Source organism: Silene latifolia, chromosome X, assembly GCF_048544455.1.
Source record: "Silene latifolia isolate original U9 population chromosome X, ASM4854445v1, whole genome shotgun sequence".
NCBI classification, from domain to species: Eukaryota; Viridiplantae; Streptophyta; class Magnoliopsida; order Caryophyllales; family Caryophyllaceae; genus Silene; species Silene latifolia.
This window is the reverse complement of record NC_133537.1, coordinates 276,039,882-276,066,368: the sequence shown is the minus strand read 5'-3', so window position 1 is coordinate 276,066,368 and position 26,487 is coordinate 276,039,882. Positions and strand designations below refer to the sequence as shown.

At 36.0% G+C, this 26,487-nt stretch overlaps 1 protein-coding gene and 1 non-coding gene across 2 annotated transcripts in view; one reads left to right on the top strand and one right to left on the bottom strand.

Moving 5' to 3' along the window:
• Positions 1–4,314: 4,314 nt before the first annotated feature.
• LOC141624909 (small nucleolar RNA R71) lies at positions 4,315–4,422 on the bottom strand. Its single transcript, XR_012534712.1, has one exon. It is a non-coding gene; the product is annotated as a small nucleolar RNA R71 (small nucleolar RNA).
• Positions 4,423–5,200: 778 nt separating this feature from the next.
• Positions 5,201–26,487, top strand: part of LOC141620150 (protein FAR1-RELATED SEQUENCE 5-like) — a 35,654-nt gene continuing 14,367 nt past the window's right edge. The window contains exons 1-2 of the mRNA XM_074437093.1: positions 5,201–5,258; positions 5,459–5,662. Of these exons, the coding sequence (XP_074293194.1) occupies positions 5,201–5,258; positions 5,459–5,662 (262 nt within the window). The remainder of the gene's footprint in view (positions 5,259–5,458; positions 5,663–26,487) is intronic.

The window sequence follows — 26,487 nt, the reverse complement described above, 5'->3', positions numbered from 1 at the left end:
CGACTGTGCTATAATGATACTTAGGAGTCTTAGTATACGGGATAGCTCGAGAGATGTTCTTTATGGGGCCTTCGAGTATAGAACAGCCAACTTCTTGATGGAGTTGTCTAATGAGAAGTGTCGATCGGTGTACGAAGAATACAGGATGTAGCGTCGGATAGGCCGGGTACAGTCGCTGGTGTTCCGAGAGTAGCGAGTGTTAGGCCATTCATAGACATGGACTTGATCAGTCTCGTACTTCCTTTAGATATCACCAGCACTATGCTTTATGCAAGTGTGCACATTCGCGATCTTTATGGTCGGGTGTGCAAGGTGCCGTGACTTGTGGGCTATCAGGTCACTTGCAGTTCACTCCTTTATGCTATCAGATAAGTAAGTTGATTTATACTAAGGAGTCCGGCCCTGCCGAACCCTCTGGTGTGAGATGTAAACTATCTTAGGACTGGCACGGTCTACGAGTATGGTGGATAGTTGTACATGTCAGGTGAGATGCAAGCCGGGCATGTATAGTTATACACTACGGAGCCACGACTCGTATGTATATTGGATGCTTATGTGAAAAATGATTTTCAAAATCAAATGGCTACCACAAGGATTCATTTTATTATCGTTCTATTCACCCACATGAATAAACAAACAAAAATATGAGATTTATGTGTTATGTGTATTATGTGACTCTTTTTTACGCATTATTGATTTGATTCGCATGCCTGTTTTTGAATTATTAGGGATGTTAATAGAACGGTTAGGTTGCTCGCGCTCAGCGTGTTGTTGTTATATTTTTTTTTCAGGTACCAAGTTGATTAGGAGATGACACCTTTATGGGCACTATGAGAATCTAAGAGAGATTTTAATATTGTCTAAGTAGTTGTTTTGTAAGTTGTATAACGACTAATTTAATTAATCATGTATAAGTGATCCATATTGATCCAGATTTGACATAAATTGTTTATTAGACTTAGTTAATTTTCCGCCATTAGTTTAATTAATTCTTGTAAAAATCCGGGTTGTTACATATGTTGTTAGCATTTTGGAGCCATTCACATGATTAAATTTGCCTTTTTGAACCCTTCACAAAATTGATCCCTAGCTAAATATACAAATTGCCTACCTTGTTGAGCTAGTAGCTTTGATTAGTTGTGTTTGGGTGCTCATTTGGAATTCATTGTATCTTGAAATATCATTGTGAGCTTGGTCTTAATGCTCTTGAAGAAAAAAATGAGAAAAAGAAAAAAAAATGGAAAAATGAAAATGAAAGAAAAAAAACGAAAAATGATGAAAAGAAAAAAAAAATAGAACAAGCATGAAATGAAATAAATAAGTATGATTTGAATAGAAAAAAATAAGAAGAAGTTGTTGAAAGAAATTCTCATATTTTATTATCATCTTTTTGAGAATTTTCTTATGGTTTGCATTACAATATTGGGTTAGTTTTGGGATTAAGCATCCTTACATTTTGGATAGTTGCTAGCTTTACTTAGGCTCCACATTTCCATAATTCATTCGTTCCCCTTTCTACCTATGTCTTTTATCCTTCTTCTTACCCATTTGGCTTCTTTATCATGCTTGCATATGATTGTTTTTGGCTTGTAGTTTTGAAATGATTACCATATTAGATTGCGGGCACATTCTCATGAGTCGAGGATAGATGAGTGTTTTTCACACAAATGTCCTTTCACATACAAATGAGAGTGAGTGCATCGTGAGAGTCCATTAGTCAAAAGATCATGCAAGAGCTTAAAGGTTCATTTCAAGTCTTTCGTGCTACGCCGTCAGGTAAATCTCATCCATGTTTTTGCATTATTCCTTTGCCCATGTTATTTCGGGTTTTTAAATCATTATGCATAGCTTGTTTCGGGATATTACATTGGATGGGATATGGTTTCTTGCTTAGGGACAAGCAAGAGTTTAGCTTGGGGGAGTTTGATAAGTCCATTTTATATACACTTTAACCCCATATTTTAGCTCTATTTTACATGCTAATTTGCACTAATCTTAGTGTTATTGAGCTAATATTGCATTCTAGTTGTATTTGCATGGTTTGTCATATTTTGTAGGTATTTGAGCTTTTAGGAGCATAATTCTACATATTTTGCAAACACTAGAAGCAAGGCTAAATAGAAGAGCATGATGGACCAACCAATAGATGTTGCATGGATTTGCATGGTAATAAAAGTTATGGATTAAAATGAAGAAATGCAAAACAAAGCCAAGTGAAAGTCAAGCCTAAAATGCAAAAGTCCACAATGCTACTTAGGATGCTCAACTTAGGATGCTCTTTGGAAGGTCTTAAGGTACAAATTATCACATTTAACCGGTGATTAAAGAGGCATTAAGGATTTGCATAGGGATTCCTTAAGCATTTAATCAAGGAGTTAAGAACATAAACCCGGAAACCCACGCCCCCTATCGGGGCTGGCAACCCCGATTGGGGTTGACCCCCTCTTGGATTCTTACGTTATGCCCCTATTTTCTTATAAATTGGGGCCTTAATCCGTCATTAGGGACATCTTCTTTACATCTTCTTTTACGTCTCTTATACACTCTAATAGCCTTAAGCACAAACTTCTCTCTTAGTTTTCATCTTTAATTTTAAATTTTAATATTGTTAAGCATTTGGTTGTCAAACATTTGGTTCTAATTTTATTCAAGCATTTGGTCCTCAATTATTCTTTGCAAGTTCCAATTCCATTTCGGTAATTCTAATTCTTGTTTATTTAATTTACATGTCCATTTAGTTGTCACATCATTCTATCATTAGTATTCACTTTATACCACATAGTTTATTATTACTTTATATGCTTTACCACTTAGTTTATATCATTTCTATAATCATGTCTGGCGTTTCATAAATTTTATTTGTAGTTTACATTTCGTCATGAGTAGCTAAATTCCTTAGTCTAGGGACTAAGGGAAGCCATGCAAAATCTAATATATGTAAAATGATAAATTAGGTTGATATAATATTGTCTAATTGTTTCTATCACATGTTTGCGCCACAACGTTTAATCTTTGGTTATTGGCCGTAATCGTAGATTAAAATTGTTAATTCGCTCTATAAGTCGAGAAGCGGGTGTCTTTAAGCCTAAACAATTGACAATGTTACTATTACGAGTTTAGCATGAACATATATTTACATTTTCATGTGTGACCCGACTCCCCTAGACTCCTTTTAACATATAGTTTACATCTTTATATTTGTTAATCATCAAACCAACCAACAAACCAAACCAAACGTAATCGACCTTGATAGAAATCTTTTTTTTTTTATCACGAGGGGGTTGTGTCCCCCCGGGCCCATGCATTCTCGCACCATCACATGGACCATGTAAGCCACCCCTTCGGGGGCTGCAGTGGCCAAGTGATCATCGTCCCAGCTGGTAGTCAAACCCAGGACCTCTCAACTCCGGCATTTCTGCAAACTTCAAGGTTTAACCCGGCTACCACTGGACTAACACCACTTGGTTTTGATAGAAATCTTTCCATAGCATTTCATAAAGCAATTCCCGTCTCCTTGTCTTCGACCCCTATTACTAAATTAATTTGTGTCTAGGGTAATTATCTTCGCATAGGTGTGCGATAGCCTATCAAATTTTGGCGCCATTGCCGGGGAGCACGGTTTTATTGCGTATTGATTTGTCGATTTTTATCTTGTTTTCTTTTGTCTTAAGGAACACTTGTTCCTTGAGACCGTTACTTATCATTTTCTAGAGATTGCTGTCTTATGCCCAGGTCTTCTCGTAGTGGAGATTTGCTTTCACCGGATTCCGAGCCCGAGAAAACCTTTAGGAGAAGACGACGTTTTTGGAAGGAAGTGAAAGAAGCCGCTTCTCCCGTGCAAGTTGAAAGTGCTAAAAAGTTTTACCTAGACGATCTAAAAGCTCTTGAAGAAGAGGAGATTTCAAGTTCATCATCTCCACCACCACCTTCTCCAACTAAAAGGATGGTGAATCTTTCCGATCACTCAAAGCCCACCGCGGCCATGCTTCCGGCCGGCATCACAACTACTCAAATTACCGCGCCGGAATTCGAGATCAAGCCAACTTTCATTAGCCTTGTGGAGAGGAAGCAATTTGGGAGAAATCCTTTGGAGGATCCCAATTTCCATGTGCAAAACTTTTCCGATTATTGCTCCATGATCCGACAAACGGGCGTCATTCAAGCCCAAATAAGTGAAATACTTTTCCGTTTCTCTTTAAAGGACAAGGCAAAGTTATGGATCAATAACCTTGATTGCACCGCTATGGGAATCACGAATTGGAAGATATTGGCTCTTGCTTTCTATCAAAAGTTTTTTCCACCGGAGAAAACACAAACCTTAAGGAGCCAAATCACCGGATTCCATCAACAAGCTCTTGAGAGCTTATATGAGGCTTGGGAGAGGTACAAGGAGTTGCAAAGACAATGCCCACATCATGGGCTGGATGCTTGGTTCCTAGCTATAACATTCTACAATGGATGTTGTGCCGAGTCCCGAAGGATTCTTGATTCCGCCAACAATGGGCGGTTTGATCAAATTGACACCGATATTGCTCATGCCACAATTGAATCCATGGCGATCCATGACGCGCAATATGTCAATTCCCGAAGTGTGCCACTCAAAGGTAAAGAAGAATCCTCCGACAATCCCGTCTTATTAGCTCAAATTGCCTTACTCCAACAACAATTGGCGGAACGAGATGCTAGGGATTCTCTTCAACAACTCAATGTCGTGTCCTCTACGAGTCAAATCATTGTTTATGAAGGTTGCGGGGATGCGGGTCATTATGCCGCCCTATGTCGAGCTACTATGGAGGAGGTATGTGCTTATAAAGCTTTTAGACAAAGTTCATATCCACCGGGTACATTTTCAAATACATACAACCCGAACTCAAAATTTCATCCAAATATGTCTTACACAAGCAATAATGTGCTTAACCCTCAACCACAACCACAACCACAACCACAACCACAACCACAACAACAAAAGTGTAATTCCCCACCGGGTTATCAAAGACAAAACCAACAACAAAGACCACCTCAACAAAATTACCAACAAAATCAAGGGCCACCACCTCAAAATGGCCAACAAAACAACCAAGGAGGGGGTAAACTTGAGACCTTGGTAATGCAAATGACTAAGACCTAATCAGAAATGTTCGCTCAACTACAAAAGAGTGACCAATCTCACAATGCCACAATCAAGATGTTGGAGCAATAAATGGCTCAACTAGCCCCATCTAGCTCTTCAAGGAAGACGGGTCAATTACCACCTCAAGGTGAGCAACCACATGCGACCGTTAATTCTATTTCCTTGAGAAGTGGTACAAGTTATGATGGACCATCCATAACTTTGGATGACGAGGTGGTTGTTAAAAAGCCCAAGCTTGGGGGAAATGACAAAAAGAAGGCTAGTGAAGAGCCTCTTGTTAGGGACCGTGTGCCATTTCCTCATCGATTATTGATGCTTATGAGGAAGGCAAGCTTGGTACCCAAGAAATTGATGAGGGGGTTGTTGAGAAAGAGGTCTCTCCTAATGCTAAGGAGGCTGATGCCGATTCAAAGAAGGTGGATGTTCCTATGGAGGTTGAGAAAGAGAAAGTGAAAGATGCGGAGGATGCTCCTCCAAAGGAAGTTATTCAAGTACCGTTTCCCCATCGTTTAGCAAAGCACAAGGAGAAAGGTAAGTTCGGTAAGTTTTTGGAGGTTGTTAAGAATTTGCAAGTCACCGTCCCATTTATTGAATTACTTACCCAAGTCCCTTCCTATTCAAAGTTTATGAAGGAAATCCTCTCAAAGAAGCGATCCTTCAATGAGGTTGAGACCATTGCTTTCGCCGAAGAGTGTAGTGCACTCTTACAAAACAAGTCTCCCCTAAAACATAAGGACCCCGGTAGTTATTCTATTCCTTGCACTATAGGCACATATACCATTGATAAAGCCCTTTGCGACCTAGGTGCTAGTGTAAGTGTCATGCCCTATTCCATTTGTGAAAAAATTAACATGGGTGCTTTAAAATGCACGAGTATCACTTTGCAAATGGCGGACCGTTCTTTAAAATGTCCTTTAGGTGTCTTAGAAGACGTGCCCGTCAAAGTTGGTAAGATTTTCATACCCGTTGACTTCCTCATACTTGATATGGCCGAGGACTCACAAACCCCAATTATATTGGGTATGCCATTTTTACACACCGCGGGTACATTAATTGATGTAAAAATTGGGAAGTTAACGTTAGAAGTGGGTGATGACTAGGTTACCTTTAGCAAAAACAACACCATTAGAAGCCCAATGTTATAAGAGTCTTGTTATTTACTTAGCACTGTGGACTGTCCTAATACCTCTACTACGCTTGCATCCTTACTAATGGATCCGTTGGAGGAAGATATTGGTGTTGTTTGTTTTGTAGGTGACGATGCTAAGGGCACTATTGCTAAGAGTTCAAAAAAGAAAGGGAAATTTTATTTGAAAATTTTCAAATGGTTGCGGAATGCAAAGGGAGCTATGAAATGGAGCTCAGTTGGTGGCAAGCTCAATGATGAAACTTAATCAAAATAGCTTCTTACGTCGTGTGGGTCGTTAAACCAGCGCTTCTTGGGAGGCAACCCAAGCTTTTTATTTGCTTTTATTTATTTTTGTTTTTAATTTTCCGCAATTTACTGTTTTTCGTAGATTAGGAATAAATTACTAGACTTGACGGTGTTTTATTTTGTGATTTATAGGTGAACAATGAAGAAAAGGAGGCCTAGAGGAGAAAATTCACGCTTCCCCACGCAAAAACCCCGTTCGGGGATGTAAGTTTCAAAAACGGGAGGGAAATAAAAGAATACGGAAGCAAAGGCAAAAACGCGTGATGGACTGGTCAACCCCGATCGGGGACGTGGTTTCATATTTTCGTGGCCTCTTCTTTTAGAATGGGTAAGAAAAAAAAAGAAGCAATTTCATTCTAATATTTCCAGCATCATGATGGTACTCCCTATCCATCCTCTATCATTATTTTCTTCATTTCTTCACTCAAAATCACAAGGGAACATCTATTTCTTCATCATTTTGCAAGAATCTTTCATCATTAATGATCATCAAGTAAGTTTTCTTCCCTTTTCTCTGTAATTTCATCCAATTTAATCGATTTCATCAAGTTTATCAAACCCTAACTCAAATTGGGAGAAATTGATTTTCTGCGTATTTGTACTAGAAATTGATTGTATTATGCTCTATTCATGTTTATAGTATGATTTAGGTAACTAATTTGTTCTATTATGTCTATTTGGATGGATTTTGGTTTGCCTTAAGATGAATTTTTATCTTAAATTTCAGAAAAATGGCACCAAGAAGACCTCCTACCCAAGGTGCTTCTAAGAGGAGAAGAGATGATGCGGAATCCTCCCGGGCTGCGGAGGATGTGCAAATGGAAGAGGTATTGTGATGTCCTTGACTATGCTCCGACGGCAACAGATCTGAGAAGCCATCGCAACTTGAACCACTCATATACCTCTGAATCACTTAATTATCAATCATTATTTGCATTTTGGACTCAAAAATGGAAGAGAAGATGATCGAACCTCTGAATCCATACTCCATCGTCGGTGGTGATGGTCGATGTTCGTCAGCGGTTGCCACACCAGTAGCAGAGATAGGTTCTAAGGGATAGAAGGTTGCACCGGTCATGGGCTGCCGGTAAATATCGACGATCATGGGGTGGGGGCCACCGGTAATGAGTGTGGTTGTGGCGTGATATGGGAGAGAGAATGGCAAGGGGTAGTTATAAGTCTGTATGAATGATTTGTGAGATGGGAAATCTAGCAGAGATGGGCTTTAATCTAATGGTTGTTAGGAGTTCATACAGTTCGCGACATAATATAGTTCGTACGAATGCGAATGTCGATTATATATATATATATATATATATATATATATATATATATATATATATATATATATATATATATATATATATATATATTTGGGATCTCATGAGAACCACCGACATAATGAGAACTATGAGAACCATTCACAATCATTAGATCTAAGTAAATATTGACGACTCAGATTAACTCGCTTATTCTCCTAGCTAACCCACAAACTCTCTAACACCGTCATTTTACACAGTTTGCTTTCTTGCTCCTCTTTCTTTTCTCACTTCGATCTCCTCACTCTCGTATTCATCACACTTTAACATTCATCTCGAATTGTACTCTCAACCGCCATTACTGTGACTTCTTCTACAATGATCAACCGGCATTCTCTCTGTTGCATCCTTCTTTGTTTGCTCTGATTTGATTTACGGTTATTTTGCTTTATTCCTTAAAATTTAGGTAATTTCTCAATTTTCCTTATTTCTTTCTTATTCGTCAATTTTTACGATTTTTATGCTTCAACTAAATTGATTAGGGTTTCATTCCTGATTTGTTGCGCATTCTCTTTGTTTCTTCTTTCAAATGTCGTTTGCTTTCAATTTACTTGCATTTTCCGCTTATTATCTATTAATCTATTCAGTTTAGGTAGTTATTCATTGATTTATCATTATAATTGTGTGCTTTGTTGATTTTGATTTCTTATTTTGAATCCTAAAAAAGCTATTTAACAAAAGTAATTCAAAGTTATTGGGACGGAGGTCGAACGGAGTAGATAGAACATTGTTAGGGAAAATTGATTAAAGTTTGAACCTGTTCGTTATCTTTCATCTGATTATTGCTACTTTTGATGATTATACTTGGATTGTGATGTACTAGAGCCTTTATGTTGCTAACAAAGGGGTAAGACTGCGTACTTCTGACTCCCCGCACCCCCCATCTTACAATTTGCAAGAGTCATTGTTGCATAGTGTTTATAATGTATTCTATGTATTGATGATAGAGGTCGAAAAAGTGACTATTGTTGCGAGATGGAGGAAAAGTTTCACATGTATAATTCAAATTTGATGAATATACGCAGTATTGATCAAAATTTTCAACTTTCATCTAAGAGTTGTTTTGGGTTTTCAATCAGGTGTTTAGGAACATAGTTAGTTTTAGTTGGGGTTGATTAATGTCTTTGAATCTGATCGCAACGTACGCACTATTACCGTGAGATGGAGGGAATTTTTATCTTCTGTTAAATTGAAGTTGAGCCGCCTAATCTCTCTTATTCCGTATTCATCAACTTGTGTTGTGTTTTTACCTTCACTTTGCAACAGTTCATTGTCTCAAAATCTAACCGAATTGATTGTGAAGTCATTATGTAACAATTTGTGTTTGTGTTTTTACTATCTTAAAATCCCAATCTCACTCAAATCCTTGACAGATATGAGGCTACAAAAATGAGGCGAAAGACTGTTGCGATCAAGAAAAAACCACCAATGAAATGAGGTAAGTCAATTAAAAATTATGTTTCACCGAAATAAACAAATGCCTCGAATAAGAAAAGCATGAATGGTAAGGGTTTATGCTTAAATAGCCTTATCAGTGCATAGAATAGCCTTGTAAATACATGAAAAAACGATATATGTGCATTAAACAACCTTGTACGTGCATGAAATACGTAAAATTTGCATCGTTTTGTCTTTTTGTTTTTTTGGTATTTGATCCCCATTTGAATGACTACTTGTGTTTTTTAGTTTTTGATCCTCGGCTCAGTAATAATAGTAAGAGTTTAGGGTGCAATGGCCCTATCAGTGCATGAAGTAGCCTTGTCGGTGCATGAAAAAGCAATATATGTGCATCAAACAACCGTGTACATGCATGAAATAAGTTTATATGTGCATGAAATAAGGTTATATGTGCATTAAAAAGTTCTTCAACTGCATCTAATTACTATTGGTTAAGGACATTAATTTTAAGTTAAACCAGTTCTGATAATAAGGGAAAGGGTTTAGAGTTGGATTAGGTGCATAGCGGGCCGCCTAATCCAACCCTGAACCCTTTCCCGTCCTAAATTTTAGGACACCATTCCCCCATCGTTTGTCCCAATAATAATGATTAGGAGTTGGGGTGCAATAGACTTATCAATGCATGAATTAGCCTTGTAGATGCATGGAAAAGCAATATATGTGCATCAAACAACCATGCACATGCATGAAATAAGTGTGTTATATGGGCATGAAATAAGTTTATATGTGCATGAAATAAGGTTCTATGTGCATTTAAAAGTTCTTCAGTTGCATAATCTAATTACTATTGGTTAAGTACATTAATTTTAAGTTAAACCAGTTCCGGTAATAAGGGAAAGGGTTTGGGGTGGATTAGGCGGCTTTGCGTAGCAATTGTGATGCTATTAAGGAGCCTGAGTTGAGCAACTCTACTCGATTTATTCTTCTATTATTTGCTGGGAATTTGGACTTTTATGCTAGATTAGGTCTTTAAATTTTATGCTGTCAAGGAGCCTGACTTGTGATGCTGGTGAAGGGCCTCAGGTATGATGGAAGTGAGGGGTCTGAGGGCTAATAATTTGTGTACTAACAGTTGTTAGACATACATTTCTGACACTTTTTCTCTAAAGACCAACTAATGATTTTTATGATCTTTGTTTCAAGATTTTCCTAAATATGGGACAACTGCTGTGAACTTGTCACTCCCTTAAATTGTTAGACATATCAATATATCAGATGTGTGTTGTTGTTTACTGATTCAGTTGCTATTTTTCTGTTTGAAGTTTTAACTGTTCAAAGATATAGGCATGGTGCTCTTTAGAGTACATGACAAATTTAATGCGATTACGAACTTGGAATCTGAAAACTGATTTGTAGGCATCATGCTTAGTTTTAGAATGTGTATTGGTTACGAACATTTGAGCAATTGTATTATGTATAGCCTTAATTTCATTATTGTTTAGCATATATTAAAGGCTATTAGCTCAACGGTAGAGCGAAGTGCTAATTTTGCACAAAGATATGGGTTCAAATCCCATATAGCCTATTAAATAACTAATTCCATGATTGCATCTTGTCGAGATGTAAGTGGTACTGTACAACAAATATTAAGCATGCTATAATCATAGTTGGGCAAAGACGAGCAGACCATAATTTAGGCTCGCGCTTGCAGCAAGAACATCATGGAAATGTAATAGCTTTGTAGTGATCAGAAGTTCAACGACTAGCTTATGCATAGAAACTATGACCATAAATTCTGGTCTAAGGCGATCTTAATGTAAAAGAAACACTGGTATTTCCTTGCCAATGTGGGAGTTGAACCCACATCTTGTGCATTGCACAATGCTCTGCCATTTGAGCTAATTGGCTTTTAAAATAGGGCAACAATAACCTCATCTTGCTGCTTTGCACTTTCAACAGTAACCTCTGCAAATTTATTTCAATTTAATTCCTTCGTACTTGACACCATCAAAAGAGTGAGCTCCATGACATAACTTATCGTTACCAAAGAGATTCGTACCAGTGACATTGTAACACCCCCGATTTTCGACTAAATTAAAAATTACATTTACATTAAAAATTAGCCAAAATAAGGGGATATTATAATCAATATACAAAGTCTCTTTACAAAATGCTTTTTATACAAAAGGATACAAAATGAAATAAAACTTTTACGAAGTCTTTAATCAAAAGTTCAACATGAAAATCTTTTGAGGGGTAGCGGAAGTCACCTGAAAATAAACCGTTACCATAACAAGTAGCCCAAATGGGACAAGAGCTGAGTAATAAACACTACCTCATAATAACAATTTATTAGAACTAAAGGAAAGGAAAACGAGAATTTATTAGTTTAGTATTTTCGGTGATAAAACAAATGAACTAACTTTGTCTCTACAAAATGGTTTGTCAGAAGACAATTCAAGTGCTAGCTCATAAGAGCCTTTCACTTCCTTGCCACTAAGAGGTTAACAAGATTGGCGATAGCCTTAATGTGCAGAAATCTATGTCAAGTTGACGCCTAACAAGAGTATCGAATGGCTGGCTAAGGTAGGATTCACTCTACCTCATACGACTAGTAAAGGGAGTTTCTTATGCCCGGCTTGCCACTGCGGGTTATGAGCCAAACTATAATACTCGGCATTTTTGTATGCCCGACTCGCCACTCCGGGTTATGAGCCAAACTATATTCCTCGGCATTTTTGTATGCCCGGCTCGCCACTGCGGGTTATGAGCCAAACTATATTCCTCGGCATTTTTGTATGCCCAGCTCGCCACTGCGGGTTATGAGCCAAACTATAATTCTCACTATCAATGTCATTGTGTCCACGTTCGTTCATAAAACGAACTAGTGCACATCTTCTAAGTACAAAACTCTAAGCTACTCACCCACTTATCAAGGTCGGAGGGATTAACAACGATAATAATACAATACGACGATAGTCCCAAAATTGAGAATATCAATTATTATAAAACTTAACCGAGCGTGTCAAATTTTTCACATGAACTGATATTCACTCAATCTAATGGCTGCCAATTTATAAACTCTATTACTTTCAACCTCCTCTTTCACAAATTCTAAATAAAACATTAATCAATAAATCAATCCTAACATGTATACACTCCCACCTAATACCTATTATCGTAATCATGGTAATTCAACTTACCTCCTTTAGCCCATCACGTATAACAGCTAAATGGCAAGAACCTCTTAAACAATTACCTCAACCCATCTGACAAAAGAATCAGATTAATAACAAATATTTATGGGTGCTAATAGAGGTGCCATAATAATCATCATAAGTATTAATTAGGAACTGTAGAATCGTCTGACACCTTTGTCTAATCCTCCATTTTTAGGTTAAATCCACAAAAGATTAAGGACAATGATGATAAAATAGGATGAATTTAGCTTTGTTTTTGCATTGTTCTTCTTTTCTTCACTTCACGTTCTTCTTTCCCTTTCTACACTCTTCTCTTTTTTTCTTTTTACTTTTTTTTTGTTGATCTTATCATATAAGCAAAATGGAATGACGTAGCATGATCGCTTATATATATATAGGAGTATATATTAGTTAGTCTAGGTTGTATATACGGGTCAGTTTTAGTTACGATACGATACTTACTTATTAACCTTAAGTTATGTAACTTAATTCCCACGTACTTCACCTTGAAGTAACGTTTTATATACGAGCTAGTATGCGTTTTTAAGCACGTACATTTATCGCACGTCCTTTATTCTCTTTCCCTTTTCGTTTCAAGTTATTAACGACTTTTTTTTTTAATTCGATTTCCAAATCAACATACAATTTTCTTTACTATTCAAATTTGAATTTCCATTACACATCTTCTCCTATTTCTTTATAAAATCTCATTTTACTAAAATATTTTCCACGCATTTTTTTTATAGCTTACTCATATTTTCGGGGTGTTACAGTCACTCCCCTTAAAAAAAAGTTTTCGTCCTCGAAACAAAGTAAAGTTATTTCAAAAACTGGAACCTAGTTAATCATTCACGCTACACCATAAGCATACTAGCTGTAAAATTTTCAACACTAAAAAAATCACACAAGCAGAGTTACTGCAAATGTAATAATCATCGGTGCGGATTAAAACCAAAGTAGCCTGAAAGCCATTTAAGTCAATAATTTGTCAGAGCATCAAACCATGGTTATTAATAAATCTTGAATTTCTACGAGACACAAAAACCAATTCTCCTTGACAATCTTCTCCTTCATAAGTAACTACGTACCGATACATTAATATTCAAAATGAAATCATCTTAGGAGCATTACTTGATCATCACCAAAAGCAGAGCACAATAATCATCACACAAGCATAAAAAAAAACAATTCATAGCTAATGACGAATTTTCCGAATGGTAAATATATACCCTATCACAACAATTTCAATCATCACATAACTGCCACTTCAAAACAACATTTCTTTCAACTTATGTTTTGGTCTACCTTATAGCATATGCTCTAGTAAGAGGTCATCACAATGAGTTTCCCACCATTGTTCGCGTAAAGTTTGATTTGTAGTATTTCTTATAAGAATGTATTCTGATCAACGCTAATCAATTAACATAATGCCTATTGAACCACTTGTAAACGCAGTTACGAAATTGGATATGATCTGTCGCGGACTATCTTACCCTCTAAGGTGATATCGCCCGCCTCTACTCTGCAACTTGTACACCGATTATTTATTCTTACATCTACACAGCCTACAACATAAGATGAGATTCTTCCGAACTCCCATTAAAAACTTAGAACTTTCCATCCTATATATTATTTGTCTATCACCTAAGCAACCATCACACACCACGGTATATTTTCTTTACTTTATTGACCGCGTTTATTGCCTATAGCTATAGCAAAGAGGAAAAGACTAAGTGAATAACCTTAATGAACTTTATTTAATCATTAAAAAAAATGAACTCTTACACCTGATCTAGCCACCCTTGCTAACTCCAAGTCTTTGATGATGTCAAGACGCTTGCCCCAAACCTATCAAAACCATACGTAAATAACCTTCGTACCCCAATTTCCATCATCAATCTAACAAGATATAATGTCTCTGTAGTAAATTCTATGACATAATTTCAACCTATGAAACTAGATGTAGGTAATTTTCTGTAATCATCCTCGGAGATTATTGCAGGAGGTGAACTACAAAAAAAAAAAAAAATCACCCAAAGGAAATCCACGAATCAACAAGAAATTTGAATGAAATGATTACTCCAACTGTTTCTTTATACTAATTAGCCTATACCAATAACTAGAGTAACTAACTCATTCTAGTACTTTAATTGTCTTATAGAACTAAGGTAACCGTTGTTATAAGCTGTTCCCTTGGCCAAAATGCTTGTTCTCAAGTTTTCCTTCGGCTCGAATTTAGGAAACCATTTTACAAAGTCATCATATAATATTTTTCACGCGACATCATCTTTGGTACCATTAGACCAACAAACTACCAAGTAGCCTTCCTAGCCCATACCCTTCAACATTTCTCTCGCCAACATGGAACTGGTTCGGCCTTCAACTGCAAATTGTCACCCATTACTAATATAGAGATGTCTTCTCAATCTTAGCATGGCTAGGGATCTTCATCTTATACACTACTTCTCCTATCTTACCTAGAACCTTAAAAGAACAAAAATGCCCAGATGGTGGCTTATTTTAAGACGTGAACATTGTCGATAAGGTTGTGACTTCACATGAACTAGATCACCAACAATGAATTGCACATTTATTCTATACTGCTTGCTTGACTGTCCACTTTATCTGGAGAGAAACCTAAGCATTCTAATGCATTCCTCCCAAGATTAAAAATTCATGTCCATAGTAACTACGGAGGTATCACCTAATATAAAAGGAATATGCAGGTGGGGTCAAAATACTATACGATGTATACTACATATGTAACTATACTATGTTGTGCCCAAGGAATTATGGAAATTGTTATACCACCATTCTGCCAATGTATCCAATTCTTCCACTCCTTAAGTTGATGATCAATCCATACATCTAAGGTTAGTCTACACATTTATTAACCACATCAAAGTGTCAATCTGTTTGTAGAATGTAAATAATTCATTCCCAAATTTGCTCAATATTTGATCTGAATCACTGACGATGGTTTTGTGTATCCAAGTCACCCACTCCTTAAGTGACCGATACGTATAGTATCGCCCAAGCATAAGTATTGAAAGAAGTAAATACGTAATAATGTCATACGTAAAGGCGGAGAAAAAATCAAGAACAGTTTTAAAAGTGAAGTCGGCAGTGTCAAGATGTGACGATCTTAACACCTATCCAAGAAAGAACACGCTCTGATACCAATTGTAACACCCCCGATTTCCGATTAAATTAAAAATTACATTTACATTAAAAATTAGCCAAAATAAGGGAATATTATAATCAATATACAAAGTCTCTTTACAAAATGCTTTTTATACAAAATGATACAAAATGAAATAAAACTTTTACGAAGTCTTTAATCAAAAGTTCAACTTGAAAATCTTTTGAGGGGTAGCGGAAGTCACCTGAAAATAAACCGTTACCATAATAAGTAGCCCAAATGGGACAAGAGCTGAGTAATAAACACCACCTCATATTAACAATTTATTAGAACTAAAGGAAAGGAAAACGAGAATTTATTAGTTTAGTATTTTCAGTGATAAAACAAATGAACTAACTTTGTCTCTACAAAATGGTTTGTCAGAAGACAATTCAAGTGCTAGCTCATAAGAGCCTTTCACTTCCTTGCCACTAAGAGGTCAACAAGATTGGCCATAGCCTTAATGTGCACACCTATATGTCAGGTTGACGCCTAACAAGAGTATCTAATGGCTGGCTAAGGTAGGATTCACTCTACCTCATACGACTAGTAAAGGGAGTTTCTTATGACCGGCTCGCCACTGCGGGTTATGAGCCAAACTATAATACTCGGCATTTTTGTATGCCCGACTCGCCACTCCGGGTTATGAGCCAAACTATATTCCTCGGCATTTTTGTATGCCCGGCTCGCCACTGCGGGTTATGAGCCAAACTATATTCCTCGGCATTTTTGTATGCCCAGCTCGCCACTGCGGGTTATGAGCCAAACTATAATTCTCACTATCAATGTCATTGTGTCCACGTTCGTTCATAAAACGAACTAGTGCACATCTTCTGAGTACAAAACTCTAAGCTACTCGCCCACTTATCAAGGTCGGAGGGATTGACAACGATAATAATACAATACGACGATAGTCCCAAAACTGAGAATATCAATTATTATAAAACTTAACCGAGCGTGTCAAATTTTTCACATGAACTGATATTTACTCAATCTAATGGCTGCCAATTTATAAACTCTATTACTTTCAACCTCCTCTTTCACAAATTCTAAATAAAACATTAATGAATAAATCAATCCTAACATGTATACACTCCCACCTAATACCTATTATCGTAGTCATTGTAATTCAACTTACCTCCTTTAGCCCATCACGTGTAACAGCTAAATGGCAAGAACCTCTTAAACAATTATCTCAACCCATCTAACAAAAGAATCAAATTAATAACAAATATTTATGGGTGCTAATAGAGGTGCCATAATAATCATCATAAGTATTAATTAGGAACGGTAGAACCGTCTTACACCTTTGTCTAATCCTCCCTTTTTAGGTTAAATCCACAAAAGATTAAGGACAATGATGATGAAATAGGATGAATTTAGCTTGGTTTTTGCATTGTTCTTCTTTTCTTCACTTCACGGTTTTCTTTCCCTTTCTACACTCTTCTCTTTTTTTCTTTTTACTTTTTTTTTGTTGATCTTATCATATAAGCAAAATGGAATGACGTAGCATGATAGCTTCGGGTGAATTTGGGGTATATATATAGGAGTATATATTAGTTAGTCTAGGTTGTATATACGGGTCAGTTTTAGTTACGATACGATACTTACTTATTAACGTTAAGTTATGTAACTTAATTCCCACGTACTTCACCTTGAAGTAACGTTTTATATACGAGCTAGTATGCGTTTTTAAGCACGTACATTTATCGCACGTCCTTTATTCTCTTTCCCTTTTCGTTTCAAGTTATTAACGACTTTTTTTTTAATTCGATTTCCAAATCAACATGCAATTTTCTTTACTATTCAAATTTGAATTTCCATTACACATCTTCTCCTATTTCTTTCTAAAATCTCATTTTACTAAAATATTTTCCACACATTTTTTTTATAGCTAACTCAAATTTTCGGGGTGTTACAGACATAATCAGTACCAATGACATAATCAGATAAAGGAATACGAGAAGCAGAAAATGAGATGAGGAAGCATAATAAGGTTAAATAAGGAGCGACACACAAGCAGATGCAGCCAATAAGCAACAGTTACAATAACAAGATTAGCCATAATAGAGACAAACCTGGAAATAAGCAGGCTGAAAGTAGAACTAATAACCAAGACAAGCTCAAAGCTGCTTCCAAACCCAAATAAAAAAACCCCAATATTGTACTCATTCCCATTTACAAATTAAACACCTTCCTTCCTTTAATGAGTCATATCCAAATCAAAGTATGTTCGCAAATACTCCACTTTACAGTAGTCACATTTTATAGTTTTTAAATTTGAAAAGTAATTAAGATTCTTGTTAAAATCTTATTATTGTATCAATAAAAAAAACAAGTTGATTAGTCCATCAGTAATAAAAGAAAAAAAACAAAAGTTTCTGATTTGCTTTGTGTGACACAAAATATCAACACAATATCCACTAAACAGTGAAGGGTAACATAATATTCATCTTCATAATATCCAGTTGAAGGCCAATTTGAGTGCTCTTGGGAATTTTTCAGTTCATAACACAATAAAGAAAATTAAGTAGTAATAATGATCTAATAAAAGGTGCTTGTAGTATGGACGACATGACAATATTCACATATTCAAAGTAATTGAGACAAATTTCTATTTAGAGAACCATATCTTTGTCGGCTTCGAAAGCCATTGTTATGCTTCCAAAATGAAAATTCTCTGAAACCGAACACATATTTCGCCGTGTTTTTAAATGACAATTTTGCTCCATTATTTCTTTTCTATGTGTCAAGCAGGTTATATATGACACATATTCAATGTAATTGAGACATCATTTCTCATTTTTCCCAACATCAAATTATCAAATGCAGGAAATTTTTAATCTCCAAATCACATATTGCAGGAGGAAACCAAGGTAGAAAATTACTTCACATTAGCCAGTTTTAAGTTCAGGATACGATATAACATTAGAATTCAATCATAATAACAGAATTCGACAACCATAAGAGGACGACGATAAATTATCGTCATCGAAATTGATGAATATAAAAGCTAATTATCATCAACCAACAAAAATACTCCGTACAAATTAAATTGATGAATATAAACCCTAATTCGACTAATTTAATTGATGAATCGTAAAATTAAAAGACATAAAAAAATAAACCCTAATTTCACTAAAATAAAAATCAATTTCAAGTCTTTACCTTGACGAATCCACATACTGCTTCCATTGATGAAGAAAGGATGACAAAGTTGAATTCACAAAGTCTGGAATGTGATCGAAGAGAGAAAGGGAAAGACTCATAGCTGCGAAGTCGCAAGATTGATGTTCGAGCATAGAGATAAAAAATGTACTGTGAGGTTTGAAGAGAGAGAGAAAAGAAAAGGTGGGAATGAAAAATGTAAAATGACGGGTTTGGAGGGTTTGGGTTTGGCTGATCTAACGGTGTTGGAGAGTTTGTGGGTTAGCTAGGAGAATAAGCGAGTTAATCTGAGTCGTCAATATTTACTTAGATCTAATGATTGTGAATGGTTCTCATAGTTCTCATTATGTCGGTGGTTCTCATGAGATCCCAAATCTATATATATATATATATATATATATATATATATATATATATATATATATATATATATATATATATATATATATATATATATATATAGAGAGAGAGAGAGAGGAGATTTAATGAGTCTTTTACCTCATTTGAGTCCTTAAGTCCTTATAAGGACCCTTAGATGGACAACATCTAAGGTGGAGATTTTTTACAAAATATAGGTGATAAGGCGATATTTAACCATATTTAAACCCCTTATCTATATATTTTTATGGTCGCTACTCGTATAGTTTGAGCTATATAATATACTCTTGTTATTTTACGAGTTTAATAAATAAAAATATTATATTAGTGTTAAATGAACTATTTTACATTTAATTTGGATTAACAGGTTATGAAATTTGATGAATGACAAGACCGTTCGAGTTATCAAAACAATAACAAAGTGGGCTTTCATCAATTAAGTGGATCAAACTATCAAGATTAGAGCACAAGTTGAGTAGTACATGGGCCGAGAAATTAACGAATAACTAGTGCATATCCGGAAGCAAAGTAGAACAATTAAGTCCAGCAATTGTGGACCAAGAGCACACGTGGGTTTGGTCTTAAATAACAAGAAGATAAATAAAAGAAGAGGAATCTTGTGCGGAGCAAATGGAAGCTACTGGATTCACGAAAAGCAGAGCGATGAACTCCAACTCCGTCTTGGATTCCCAATCTTAATCTCTTCCCATATTTTAATCACAAAATCTATCTTATATCTTACAAAATTTGATCCACATACCGACTTGGTCAAGTATAAATACCGATGATTTCTGTCAGAGGCGGAGGAGGCGGAGAAGGAAATACCCAGAAATTTTATAGAAATTGAGCGAAATTGAGTGACGATTTGAGACCTAATTGGGTCGTGAGAGCCGTAGGAGACTGTACCCGGTCGGAGTCTTAGCACACGATCGAGTAAGGGCGAATTTGGGGCTGTTTCTGAGGTGCGACATCCGATGATCCGACTACAAGTTCCGGGCACTAATTAAGTTCTCTCTACCTCTCTTGTATTCAATTTATGGTTTATTTTCGTTGATTAATTTTAGTATTGGAAACCGTTGGTTGTTTATTGTTAATCTTTCAGTTATTTGTATCCGGAATTTTACTCGTTCTTAATTGAAGGTTGCAATTTTAGTTTATAATTTGTTATCTTATTATAGCCTGAGATTGTTAACTATGCTAGTTATGTGATTCTGGCTTAGTTCGAGTCGCTTAATCCGAGTAGCAGCTAGTTTAGATTAATCTCTGCAATTGGGGTTAGTTTAAGTTAGGAGTAATATTTGGTCAGCTAATCTTTAGGTAGTGACGACACTGAAGGGATTAATTGGGTTAATGACGTCTTCTTGGTTCGATAATGCTTCTAATACGGTCTTTAGTAAGGCGCGACAAACTTACATCGGTCGGTTAGTTAAGAATCGGTCTAGGCTTAGTTCAGGTCGGTTGTAATCTAAGAGAGGATAGGGAGTTATTGTTATCTTTAATTCCGCAGTTAATCTATAAATGATATGGAGATTTGACGTAAACAATAATCGGTTGACAAGCTAAAATTACCATAAGAATATGTGCTTAATAGGGTATTTGACTTCGCGTCTAGCATTAGTATTCGGTCCTCTTAGTTTAGTTTTAATCACAAATGAAACCCCCTTAATCGTACATAATGTTAATAGCTGTAAATATGTAAATAAATGGTATATATGTAAGTTAGTGAATAAAAGTACTCGATAGTTAATTAGTTTTTCCAGTCTCTCCGTGGGATCGACCCTACTTATCCTTTACTACGTTTGTTATTTTTGAGGTTAAGATAGGATTATAAATTATTAATTTGTATACGCTTGACGACACGTATCAAATTTTGGCGCCGTTGCCGGGGAGATTGATGTTAGAATTAATTTTCTATATATTTTGTAAATTTTGACACTAACTTCCGATTTTTAGTTGGATTCCTTTAGGTAGAAATTATGAATAGAGGGCATGTTTCCTAACATTTTTTTTTTTTCATGCTGTTTGCTTTCATGTTCTGCCTATGTTACTGTCCTGCTAGTCTAACTTTCCTAAACTTGTGTACTTGTAGCAATATTAATGTCTTAAGTTTGTGAGTTAGGTGTCTATATAGTTTAAGTCGGACTTGTGTTTAAACCTTGAGCTAGAAACAAACTTGGCCATTCTGATTTGGGTGAGAAATAAAAAAAAAAAAAGCTAAAGTGCCTTAAGTTATAAGATGGTCATTGTTAGGAAATTTATTGTTGTCTGACACCCAACGAGTAAACGGATGTACTTATAGCTGAGTCATGCAGTCAAGCTACCTACATGTCTGTTTAGTCTACGTTTGCTTGAGGCTTTGTTATATTTCATCGTTTAATGGCATAAGAAGTCAGTACTATTATGATGGCTAGCCTTCCTCTGTCTTGGTATAATCTACACTGTGGTTCAAAGTAAGTGTGGGGGAGGAGTATTTCATGCATTTACGCTAAATTTCTGTTAGTTAGCTAGCCATGCTTGCGATATTATTCGGGAATATATACATGTTGACGCTATTGGACGAAAAATAATCAGAATATTGGTATTTTGGAGACTCTTGAGCAGATGGTTGAGGAATCTCATTATTTATTAGAAGAATAGGAGAATTATGAGGTTTTAAGAAACTAAAGTGCTGGTGGTTAGTTTCATTTCTGGAAATATTGAGAAATGTTATGTGAAAATTGTACGAGCTAATGAGTGCTCAAATATTGTTGGATGAATTTACTTAGAATGCTTGTTCGAGCCGATATTTGAGGAAATCATTGAGGTTTTAAGCTGTAATTACTGGGTACGGTTGATGGAAAAATGAGTACTGTTTGAATGTTAGCGGTTGTTGTTGAGAAAAAAATGAGATCTTATTAGTGTCTGAACTGAATTAGAAGTCGAGTTTTGAGTAAGTTGAAATGAAAGAGCAACTAGTGGGCTAATCTGAAATTTTGGGTACTAATAGAATGTTATGGTTCAGTGACACTTTGAATGGCAGGAAGGAAAATTTGAGGTGAAAGACATATAATTGCTGGTATTTAACAAGATGGTGCTTGAGGTCAATTGATAAGATGATTTTCGGAAGACATAGATGATTGAGCTGACTGATTTTTGAGGACATAGGAGTATGTCGAGCCACGACATAAACCAAGGCGCTTCTTGGGAGGCAACCCAAGCTTAATAATTTATTGCTTTCATGTGTGTTTATTTAATATGCTTTATAAGTTACTTAGTTGAGTCGGCTTAAGTGCCTCCCTGAGTTTCGCAACCTTTGTAGGGGGATGTTAATAGTGTCGGTTGCACAAAAAAAAAAAAAAATAGTTTAGGTAAAAAATAAAAAAATGCTGCTGGTAATTTGGGTATTTTGCCACCTCCGTATTTCACTTGTCTGGGTCGAGTGTTTCATTTTGCAGGAATTGGGACAGACGTAGCTGTCGGGACTCAACTTGAATGAGAAGGCACTGCTGCCTTGCTCGATGCCATGGGTAGAAGTCGATCAGCCCTACTGGAGGCTGACACAATCACTTACGAGCTTCTCAATCTGTGCTGCTGCTACTGATGGCATACTCGGCTGCTGTGACGAAATGCTACAAAAGATGGAGCATCTTGCTGTGAATGCTTCATTTGAATCCGCTAAGTGCCTCACTCCCTCTTATATTTATTATATATGCTGGTTGTTCATTTAAACATCGAGGACGATGTCGAATTTAAGTGTGGGGGAGAGGCGAGCTAAAGTTCATGAAAAATGGTTTAAATTGAAATTTATGGTGCTGATGGTGAACTTATGACAGACCTAGCAAATATTGTGGAAAATGGGTTCAATTTAAAATTTGCAGGCGTAACCACTGTATCTATGGGATAAATTATTGAGCCATTGTCATTGGATTATGGATAGTTTAGTGCTTGATTTGCTGAAATTAGTGGTATCTTAGTACTGGAAGTTATATTGATTAATAGTGAATGGTATATGTGGAGTAACCCTGCAGTCACGTGGGAAATTAATCAATGCTATTGTTTGTTAAATTCGATTTTTAAAAGTTAACAACTCTATGCTTATTGGACTGATTAGACTAGGGAGTCGACGACAAGCTCTAATCTAACAGCTTTTCAAAAATACTAACTTAAAATAATTTCACTAATATTATTATTAGTAGTATACTAAAAAAAATGTTTTGAAGTCGTGTATACATGAGTTTTTCCTCCATTTTGAACTTGGATTGATTAATTGGGTGACATGAATATTTTAAGTCTCCTTTAAATTAGAATTATAAAGCACTTACTTTGGCTATCTTCATTACACTTTTCATTGACTCTAGAGTGTGGGTCGTAAGCCGGTCTTATTAACCAATTTACTTTCATAGGTGACTCCCGCTTTAAGTTCTTGACCTCAATTCTATCCGGTGCCCGAGTAATTAGACCCTTAGGGGAACCCAATCAATGTATTGGGAGAATGCCTAATGACTTGTCCGGATGGGCGGGATCCATTGGTCGAAAGCTCGCTACAAGGGACACTCGATATATCCACGGGTACGGAAGGTGGAGATGGTAAGAAAAAGGAAAAAAAAAAACAGAAAAAAAACAGAAAAAAAGTCAAACAGAGAAAAACAGAAGAAAAAAATGTGAAGAAAAAAGTGAAAAATGAAAAAAAAATGAAAGAAGTATAAACGTGAATGACAATGTGATGGTTGTGGATTGGTGGGTAAGTTAATTGAGGTATGACGGATACACTTGAATGCTCGGGAGAACGATCCTCGTACTATGTACAAGAAAGTAAACCCCCTTTCCCTAGGACCTTAAATTGCCGAACCCTTCCTCTACGAGTCAATACACTTGCACTTGCGCACGAAGATAGTTGGACCGAGTGTATTGCTAATGCATTTATTTATCATTATAATTTAGAAGCGGTTTAAAATATATTTATATTGGCTAATTAGTTGGTTGTATAGTTTGAAGTGGAGGGAAAATTTGGTATATGTTGCTTTCTAATCTAACTATAAATGTTTTCCGTTGACCCACTAAAATAAAATGATTTATAAAAAAAATGCTTTAGTTTGTCGTCGATAAACCTTGTCTTAGTTATGTCTAAAATCTTGAGGTTGATAATTTGTTTATAGCTCATATTTTGTCATTGTCGAGGGCGACAATAAGCTAAGTGTGGGGGAATTTGATAAGGCGATATTTAACCATATTTAAACCCCTTATCTATATATTTTTATGGTCGCTACTCGTATAGTTTGAGCTATATAATATACTCTTGTTATTTTACGAGTTTAATAAATAAAAATATTATATTAGTGTTAAATGAACTATTTTACATTTAATTTGGATTAACAGGTTATGAGCCGATGAATGACAAGACCGTTCGAGTTACTGAAACAATAACAAAGTGGGCTTTCATCAATTAAGTGGATCAAACTATCAAGATTAGAGCACAAGTTGAGTAGTACATGGGCCGAGAAATTAACGAATAACTAGTGCATATCCGGAAGCAAAGTAGAACAATTAAGTCCAGCAATTGTGGACCAAGAGCACACGTGGGTTTGGTCTTAAATAACAAGAAGATAAATAAAAGAAGAGGAATCTTGTGCGGAGCAAATGGAAGCTACTGGATTCACGAAAAGCAGAGCGATGAACTCCAACTCCGTCTTGGATTCCCAATCTTAATCTCTTCCCATATTTTAATCACAAAATCTATCTTATATCTTACAAAATTTGATCCACATACCGACTTGGTCAAGTATAAATACCGATGATTTCTGTCAGAGGCGGAGGAGGCGGAGAAGGAAATACCCAGAAATTTTATAGAAATTGAGCGAAATTGAGTGACGATTTGAGACCTAATTGGGTCGTGAGAGCCGTAGGAGACTGTACCCGGTCGGAGTCTTAGCACACGATCGAGTAAGGGCGAATTTGGGGTCATTTTACGAGGTGCGACATCCGATGATCCGACTACAAGTTCCGGGCACTAATTAAGTTCTCTCTACCTCTCTTGTATTCAATTTATGGTTTATTTTCGTTGATTAATTTTAGTATTGAAACCGTTGGTTGTTTATTGTTAATCTTTCGATTATTTGTATCCGGAATTTTACTCGTTCTTAATTGAAGGTTGCAATTTTAGTTTATAATTTGTTATCTTATTATAGCCTCGAGATTGTTAACTATGCTAGTTATGTGATTCTCGCTTAGTTCGAGTCGCTTAATCCGAGTAGCGACTAGTTTAGATTAATCTCCGCAATTGGGGTTAGTTTAAGTTAGGAGTAATATTTGGTCACTAATCTTTAGGTAGTGACGACAACAAGGGATTAATTGGGTTAATGACGTCTTCTTGGTTCGATAATGCTTCTAATACGGTCTTTAGTAAGGCGCGACAAACTTACATCGGTCGGTTAGTTAAGAATCGGTCTAGGCTTAGTTCATGTCGGTTGTAATCTAAGAGAGGATAGGGAGTTATTGTTATCTTTAATTCCGCAGCTAATCTATAAATGATATGGAGATTTGACGTAAACAATAATCGGTTGACAAGCTAAAATTACCATAAGAATATGTGCTTAATAGGGTATTTGACTTCGCGTCTAGCATTAGTATTCGGTCCTCTTAGTTTAGTTTTAATCACAAATGAAACCCCCTTAATCGTACATAATGTTAATAGCTGTAAATATGTAAATAAATGGTATATATGTAAGTTAGTGAATAAAAGTACTCGATAGTTAATTAGTTTTTCCAGTCTCTCCGTGGGATCGACCCTACTTATCCTTTACTACGTTTGTTATTTTTGAGGTTAAGATAGGATTATAAATTATTAATTTGTATACGCTTGACGACACGTATCAATAGGCCAAAAAAAAGAGAAAAGCTTGGGTAGGAAAGAGGACAACATTTCCTGCAAGTTGTCCTTCCCAATGATCAAAACTGGCGGACAAAAGAATATATCCTTTGTACTATGTTTACACTCCCACATTCTTCCTTCCTTAACACACTTATTTCCAACTGGATTCTTTCTTTCTTCTCTCTAAAACTGGGTTCTTCCTTTTGAAAACAAACTTTTCAGCTAAAGTTCTCTCTAAATCTTGCAAATCAGCGTAAACATGCAAATAATAGATGGCATCAATGGTATTTCTTCATTTTATTCATTGTTTTCAGTCACGTTTTATTATTTTCAGTTGAATAGGATGGATGAAGGTCGTGATAAAATTTGCATGTCATCGAATTTGTTCATTCTTGTTATTATTATTTGTTACTGGGTTTGAAATGAAGAT